This window comes from Arvicola amphibius, chromosome 9 (assembly GCF_903992535.2).
Source record: "Arvicola amphibius chromosome 9, mArvAmp1.2, whole genome shotgun sequence".
Lineage (NCBI taxonomy): Eukaryota > Metazoa > Chordata > Mammalia > Rodentia > Cricetidae > Arvicola > Arvicola amphibius.
This window is the reverse complement of record NC_052055.2, coordinates 116,246,734-116,255,519: the sequence shown is the minus strand read 5'-3', so window position 1 is coordinate 116,255,519 and position 8,786 is coordinate 116,246,734. Positions and strand designations below refer to the sequence as shown.

The 8,786-nt window shown below is 44.0% G+C and overlaps 1 protein-coding gene across 3 annotated transcripts in view; it reads right to left on the bottom strand.

The window, feature by feature from the left end:
* Positions 1–4,649: 4,649 nt before the first annotated feature.
* Positions 4,650–8,786, bottom strand: part of LOC119822762 (minichromosome maintenance complex component 3 associated protein) — a 52,982-nt gene continuing 48,845 nt past the window's right edge. For all 3 annotated transcript variants that reach the window (XM_038342270.2, XM_042055671.1, XM_038342269.2), the window contains 2 exons: positions 8,497–8,653; positions 4,650–4,942 (listed from right to left, as the gene is read on the bottom strand). In XM_038342270.2, coding sequence (XP_038198198.1) covers positions 4,784–4,942; positions 8,497–8,653 — 316 coding nt within the window. In that variant the 3' untranslated portion in view covers positions 4,650–4,783. The remainder of the gene's footprint in view (positions 4,943–8,496; positions 8,654–8,786) is intronic.

The following is an 8,786-nucleotide window of genomic DNA, read 5'->3' as shown; positions in this document are numbered from 1 at the left end:
CTTGTGAAACTTGAAGAGACCCTTTACCACAAGCCAGAGGAAGACGTTGGAGACAGAGAACACCCACACACCTTCCCACGATGGACTCTTGGAGTTTTAGATGGCTAATCAGGAGCACTAACCTCGTCCTAGCCCGAATTAGAAACTTCTAAAGATACAAGATCATAATGCATCATAATGACAGCCTTGCCACAGGCGGTTGGTGTGGGAACTGGAGAGAGGGTCCAGTGGTTAACAGTGCTTGCTGCTCTTGAAGAGGACCTGGAATTGGTTTCTAGCACCCACATGGCAGCTGACAACTATCTATAACTCCTGATGCTCTCTTCTGACTTCAGGCATGAGACATGTAGGCAGTGCACTGCTGGACTAGACATCTTATGAATAAAGTGTCAAACTTTTAAATATTTAAGAAAGAAAACGTCAAGTCCGTCTGCATATTCACACAGATAAATGTCTAGAGACAATCATCAGAAAGAAATGTTTCTCTCAGCTTGTACCACTTTTATTCTATAAACTAAATGCAGAAGACTCTCAAGTCTGGAACCTGGACAGCTAGGTATAGAGTGAGCTTCCCGTGACAAGGAAGGCAATATACATGTTACCTTCTTAGCCATATGAAGACTGGGAGAGCTTTGGCTGGCAAAGATCCTGGAGCCCAAGGGTTATAAGATAGGCCAAAAGGCCAAGCCCAGCACTCGGGAGGCAGAGGCAGGCAGAGCTTTGTAAGTTCGAGGCCAGCCTGGTCTACAAGAGCTACTTCCAGGACAGGCTCCAAAGCTACAGAGAAACCCTGTCCTGAAAAACAAAAACAAACAAACAAAAGATAGCGCAGTCAGTAAAGTACTTGGCTCCCAAGCAGTGGAATTTGGATCCCTCGCATTCATATGAAAGCCAGGCAGAGTGGCACAGATCTGTAAACCCAGTGCTAGAGGGACAGAAACAAAACTCTCAAGCTCATTTGCCAGCCAGCCTGAAAGAACTGGCAAGCACTGGGTTCGACGAGGAAGAAACCCTCTCGCAAAAAAAAAAAAAAAAAAAAAAATCAAGGAAGACCACATGAGCACATACACACGTAAAGAAGAAGGCCCTACAAGCATTGGTAACTGGGATCTAGTAGAAAGCTAGAGCAGCCCATCCACAGGCTGACCATGCTCACTGACTCAGTGCTCCATGGTCCGTATGAGCAGAAGAAAACCGTGCAAGAGCCCCTCTGCCCGTGCGTGGGAGTCTGCACCTCAGCCGTTATCTGACTAAAGTGCACGAGGAATGTGAAGGAGGAGCTGCTCAGGAGATGCCTCACTTTTAAGCTAGTATGTTTAGAATGGATTTAATAGTAGTACAAATTAGAAAAAAAACTAATAAAGGGCAGGGAGGGAGCTGAGAAATTTGAGAATAGCATGGGCAGAAGTGGTGTAATACAATATTTTAAATTTTAATTTATGAAGTGTATACACTATATTTTGATCATATTCACCCCTGACACTGACTTCTCCAAGCCTACCCACCCCACCCTCCAGAAGTGACCGTAACAATTTCAAGAAAGGGCCTGCAAGATGGCTCAGTGGGTAACGGCCCTTGCTGTACAAGCTTTGATAGAGGAATCAGATACACAAAGCTGTCCTCTGACTTCCATGCACACTCTGTGCCATGCATGCCCCAAACATCATACACAGCACACACAATAACAACAACAGACAAGAATACAGGGTAATGATTTACCACCTAAAATGTTATTCTCACTGAAATGTTGAATCAAATATAAAGATAGAAATAAAAACATTTAGATGTAAAAGCTCAGAAGGCTACTAGAGCATGAGTTTCATAAACTGAGAAAATGGACCAGGGAAGAGAAAGGTATTATTCAAAACCCAGGAAGTGTTGAAGGCATTACAGAGATAAAAGCCTTAGCTAAATTCAAAACCCAAATGGAAGGAAAAAACAGTTTCCCCCGATGTGCATTTAAATAATTGGTCCCCTGTTGGAGCTGACTCTGAAAAGTTGTCCTCTGAGCCCTTCACATCCACAAGTGCACGCACACGTGCAGACACACGAATATATTTGTGCCCACCAAATGGTTCGGTGGGTAAAGGCGCTTGTCTCCAAGTCTGATGATCAGAGTTCCATTCCCAGATCCGATATGGTGGAAGGAGAGAACTGACCCTGAAAATTGTCCTATGATGTGCTACCACACTTAAATGGAAGTCAAAGGGACAGCTTGACCTTCACATATACACTGTAGCACACACTTGTCCACACGTACAGACAAAATGTAAAGTTTCCATTAAGATACATACAATAAAAATGTTTTAAAGCCTAAAGATGTAGTGTTTGCTTGGGGAAGAGAGAGACCTGCTGATGGTTTTGATGGTGAGATAGGCTTTCTTCTTAGCACTTTTGTTCTCAGTGAATGAAACAAGAACCAGGTGTGGTGGCAGATGTCAGAGGTTTACGAGAACCAGAGATGCTACATACACTTACTGAATGGAATATTAGGGGTTATAGGATGATAATCTGGAAATGCTTAGTGCACAGCTTAAGAAAGGTGAACATCAAGTTTTTAAATACTTCCTTCTCTCCCTCACAAAATGCCATTTTATTTACGTGAATGGGTGCTTTGCACCCATGTGGTACACCACATGCATGGTACCTGCAGGGGTCAATGGAGGGTGCCAGATCTCCTGGAACTGGGGATCCTGATGGTTGTAAGCACCATGTGGTGCTGGAAACCAAAAGCCAGTCTTCTGCCAGAACTGCTCCTTTAAAAAAAAAAAACAAAAAGATCTCTCACAAGTGCTCTTAACTGCCAAGCTATCCCTTCCACATGCTTTTTGTTTGTTTTTTAGAGGCAGGTTTTCTCGATGTAACAGCTCTGGCTTCCCAGGAACTAGCTCTGTAGACCAGGCTGGCCTCGAACTCAGAGATCCACCTGACTCTGCCTCCTGGGTGGGGGGATTAAACGCATGCACCACCACCGCCTGGCTTCCACATGCTATTTTTACAGGACCAGGTCACTTCTGCCTAATGTTCTTCCACAACTGGTTCCCATGGCCCTCAGAATATATTCTGAGCCTGCTGGCCTGTTCCTTTCATTTAGCCACACAACCAGCTAGTGCCTCTAGGCTCTCATCATGCTTTCTCAGGTATGCTAACACTCTCAAAACCATCTAGTTACATTAAATATGTATGTACCCATACACATCTTCCAAGATGTACTTATATATGTACGTATGTTTGTATGTATGTCTTAGTTAGGGGTTTTATTGCTGTGAAGAGACATCAAGGCCGTGGCAGCTCTTATAAAGGAAAATAGGGCTGGCTTTCTGTAGCATAAATAATAAAAACTCAGAGACAGATATTGGGGTTCAACCTGAAGATAGAAAAGCAAAGCAGCCAGCCACTAGAGATACATTTTACCTCTACCAAATCTTCAGACTGAAGGGGCGAGATCCTGTCTCCACGAGTCCTCGAGCTCCACACTCCACCGAGTTCCTGTCTCTTTCCCTTTATAATCCTCTCTCCACCCAGCCATATCACTCCTGTCTCCACCTCCCCAGTGCTGGGATTAAAGGCATGCGATCCCAAATGCTGGGATCACCTTTGTGTGAGCTGTTTTTCTTTTAGACAGATTCAATCTTGTGTAGCCCAGGATGGCCTTGAACTCAGAGAGATCCATCTGCCTGTCTCCCGAGAGTCCTGGGATTAAAGGTGTGTGTCACCACAGCCTGGCCTGTATGGCTGACTAGTATGGCTGCTTTGCCCTCTAATCTTCAGGCAAGCTTTATTTATTAAAACACAAATAACATACCACTATAGCTTTCAGTTTAGAGATTTACTATCATGTCAGGACATGGTGGTGTGCAAGCAGACATGGTACTGGAGAAGGAGCTGAAAATTCTACATCTTTACTCTCAGGTAACAGGAAGTAATCTAAGACACTGGGCATGACTTGAACATATAGAGACCTCAAAGCCCACCCCCACAGTGACACACTCCTTCCAACAAGGCCACACCTATTCCTATAAAGCCACACCTCCAAAGAGTGCCACTCCTTTTGGGGGCCATTTTCTTTCAAACCACAACAGCATGTATGTGTATGTGTAAGTATGTATGCATGCATGTATGTATGTATGTATGCATGTATGTATGCAGAGGTCTGCTGGCTCTCCTGATGAGCAGAGTTGACCTTGTCCCTGCATTTCTGATGTCTAGCACACCAGGGTCAGAGACTTTCCTAATAGAATTAATCATCTATTTAAACAGTACAAGCAGTCAATGGATTACCAGGGGAGGATCAGTTTCTTCAGGAAGGAGACCTGTAATAGGTTCTCCATTTCCAAATGGTCAGCCCTAAACACATACATATCAGCAACATTACACAGACTCGGCAGACTGTATGCATATGTATATATATGTAACAACCATTAAAGTAGAATGGGTTAGGAATTCCAGAGTGTGCAGGTGGAGGGAGGGGCTAAAATGATGTAAATACAGCTACTTATACATGAAATTCTCAAAATGTATATGTACAGAAAACCAGACACTTATAAAAACTTCCTCAGAGGATTCTCTAGGGAGTGCCAGTCTGAGGTCACAGCACAAATACTATTAAAGACATCACACCGCCTTTTATTCAAAAACTAAGAAGGATCTCAGATGACTCAAATAGTTTATTTGCATAATTGATAATCTCATTTCTGACAGGACACCAAGCATCTGGGCATAGCATAATTTGGTTGAAAACAAAACCATTACAAAGAAAACAACCCCTCGCATGTCAGGCTGTTCAAATGTCCACCATGTCCAGTAGCGCAGACAGGTGGAGCTCAGAGGCAACGTCTTCTTCCCTTGAACTTCGAATCAGCCTTTCCAGGTGCTTCAGCCTTCCAGTTAGCGACATGTCTGATATCTCTGAGAACTGTAATTGCTCTCCTGCCCCTGTATTCTAGTTGAATAAGAAAGAAGCAAAAAGTAGTCATCTGTGAAGACATTACAGCTGATTCATGTTTACATCATTTGGAGTCTCTTGGACTCAACAGAACCCTCCCTTGGTATCTATCCTACATTTTTTTCCAGCTTTATCTACTACGCATATACTATTCTATGGACTGAAATTGTTTAATCAGGCTCCCAGCTTGGGATATTTGTTGACTATACATACATCTAATACCACAGTGAAAACTTTGGTACATTAAATTTTATCTGGCAACTTCTTTGGAGAGAATTAGTCAAAGAGCCTAAGTAGTTCTGGGGAGTAGTGTGGAGTGGGGTTGAGAAAGGCTTGAACAGTTCAGAATAGCCACAAACTTGCTATGTAGTAGAGGCTGGCCTTGAACTCATGATCCTCCTGCTTCCATCTCCAAAATGCTGGGGTTACAAGTGTACACCTCTATGTCTCACAGTGAGTCAAAGAGAAGACAATTTTAAAGTATTAGACTTAGAAGTGGGAACAGTGTGTTGTCTTAATTTATCTTCCTCTTATTGAGGGCTCTTAAACCACTCCAGAAACATCTCACCTGGCCTCACCTGGCCAGTTAGATTTCATTTGCTTCCTTAGCCCAAAAACACATGGAGAAGCTTTGGAGCCCGGAAGATCTAACTTTGAAAAGCAGGGGGAAATCCCTTATAAACTTAAAACAACCCATAAAACTATCAGGGAAGGCATCATTTCCTAAGCACACATTTTATAATAGCATTATTTTGTACTCTATGAAAAAAATAAAATGCAGTCTATTAATGGAAAAAAAAAAAAAAGAAAAGCAACTATTCTAGGGTGAAGCTGACTCTGTGAGCTTATCTTCTTTATTTACTAAGTTTGCTTAGGGAAAGTTATGGCCAGGATTGAGTCTGGTCAGTGCCATGGTTCAGACAGTTATGTGGTCCCAGACAGGAGTTACTCTTCCTATCTGTGCTGGTTAGTTTTAAGCTAGTGTCATTATGGAAGAGGGAAGCTCAACTGAGAAAATGCCCCTTCAAGACTGGCCTGTGGGCAAGACTATAGGACATTTTCTTATTTAGTGAATGATGTGGGAGGACCCAAGTCATTGTGGATGGGGTCACCCTGGGCTGGTGGTCCTGGGTTCTATAAAAATGCAGACAGAGCGAGCCATGGAAGCAAGCCAGTAGGTAGCTTGCTTCCTCCATGGCCTTTCAGGCAGCTCCTGCCTCAAGGTTCCTGCCCTGTTTGAGTTCCTGCAGTTATTTCTTTGGATGATGGACTACATCCAAAGTGAAGAGGAAATAAACCCTTTCCTCCCCAAATGTTTCCGGTCATGGTGTTTTATGACAGCAACAGAAACCCTAATTAAGAAATTAGTTACCAGGCCTTGGGGTATCACTATGACCGGCCTGACCTTGTATTTTTGGAGGATTGTGGAAACTCTGGAACTTTGGACTAGAAAAGCCTTTTTGTGCTCAGAGTTTAATGAATTGCCATGGGAACTTAGAAGACAATGCTGGAAGTCGTGCAGATGAAGGCCTGGCTTGTGCAGTTGGAGGAAGTCTGTGAGTCCCTCAAACTCTCTGTTAGGGTTGTTTGTATGATATAGCGAAGCTCCGCTTTGCTGGGACAATGGATGCTGTCAGCTGGGGCCGAAGAGCCAGCTGTGATTAAGAAGAGACCAGCATCACTGAGGTGAAATCTGTGAAGTGTTTACTCAGGCTCAGCACACAGAAGCTCTGGTCCAGAGGGAGCTGAACCTGGCAGTGTAAGATTCTCCCAGCTCATACTGGTTTTGAAAGTACGAAGGGATCATGAAGAGCAGCTGAGGCTTGGCACAGTGAAAGCCAGGCCAGGCCAGGCCAGGCCAGGCTGCTGGTGCTCTCGACCACAGCAGAAGGCCCAGGATTAAACAGGTCCTGGTGAGAAAAGGCTTGGTACCATGTGAAAGGGCTAGAGTCCCTGACAAGAACCCAAGAGAAAGAAATTACTGGTGAAGGAGCAGACCAGCTGCAGTGGAGATGACCACCAGGGAAAGCAGCAGCTGTGGAGTGGAGCCAGCCTGAGCCTAGCAAACAAGCTGCGTGTGCTACACACAGCTGCCCAAGCATTTCCACGGAGCCCAGAAGATCGCAAGTGAATGCCACAAGTCTGACACTAAGCTTTACACTGTCGGACTCTGGGTTCACCTGACGATTATGACTGTACCCTTATTCTTCCTTCCTGTAATAAGAATATATGTAATTCATTTCTTATTTTACAAGTACCCATAGTTGAGAGATTTTTAACTTTCAAAGAGACTTTGGAATTTTAAAGAGACTGGATATTTACAGAAACTTTGGCTATTTTACAGAGATCATGAATATTTTAGGGAGTCTTTGGATGTTTTAAAGAGATAGAACTTTTAAAAAAATATTTAAATGTTTTTTGGTTGGTTTGGTTTTGTTTTTTTCAAGACAAGGTTTCTCTGCCTGCCTCTGCCTCCAGAGTGCTGGGATTAAAGGCGTGTACCACCACCACATGGAAAGTGTTTAAATCTAAATTGTTAAAGACCGTAAGACTTTTAAAAGTTGAAATGTTTTATACTGTGATATTCATATTAACATGCGATCTTGGATGGAGAAAAATCAAAGAGGAGCGGCCCTGGTTGGACAGTGTGTGTCTGTGTGAAGCTGACAAACAGCCAATCATGTTAGCTAGTTTTACATCACCTTAACATAATCTAGTCAACCTTGGAGGAAGGCAGTTCCTCCAAATTGAGAAAACACCTCTATCGCATTTTCATGATTGATGGGGGAGGCCCAGCTCACTGTGGGTGGTGCCCATCCCTGGGCTGGTGGTCCTGGGTGCTATAAGCAAGCAAGCTGAACAAACCAGGAGCAAGCTGATGACAGATTCATACACGGAATCTGCACTAGTTCCCACCTCTAGGTTCCTTCCCTGACTGTCCCTGCTGATGAACCATCATGTGTAGTGAAACAAGCCCTTTCCTCCCCAAGTTACTTTTGGTCATGGTGTCTTATCAGCTGTAAAAAGCAGCTAAGACAATGCCATAGTTACTGTGTTTAATGCACATCCGCACAGGTACAGGTTTGCTCTGTTCTTTCCTTCAGTGAGCTCTGTGGCCAAGGATGACCCTGAACTTCTGATCCTCCTGCCTTTAATTCTAGGATTTTCGGTGCAGTCTATTCAATGCTAGGGATGCACCCCAGGTTTTCTGCATGCCAGGTAAGCACTCTACCAGTTGACTGCATTCCTAGCCCCTAGTCAGTTTTTTTACTGTGTTTAGGTCTCCTCTCCATTTATTTCACAGGTAGGAACTCAGTAACATTGGCATATGAAGTTTAAAGGTCTAACTTCCATGTGTTAACACATCACAGGACGATCTAACACAGTGTTGCAGGCTTCCTGTGTAGCCCTGATTGCCTGGAACTCACTGTGTAGACCAGGCTGGCCTCACACTCTTGGAGTGTGGGGATTAAAGGGATGGTCCCGAGGCTGGCACATTCTCTCAGTCTTTAATTCTGTACATGTCAAATGCCCCCCCCCCCCGTTCTCACCTGGGGTCTCCTTGTTGGAGATGTTTTCAGCACAGTCTGAGTTTTGATAGTGTCAGGGAAAGATATGAGTGTCTGAGGAAGGTAGAGAGGAAGGCAAGCTGACTCTGCGAATGCCTGTGAGTCTTGAGATACCCACTGCTGGAGTTGCTCTTCAAACCTGAAACAGGAGGACATCTCAAAATGAGAAAGATCAGAGCACTGGAAAGCAAAACCTTAACTACCACTCATCTTAGGTTTATTTCACCGACTCTTGTGTGTCCATGTATACATGTGGACATGGATGCCCATGT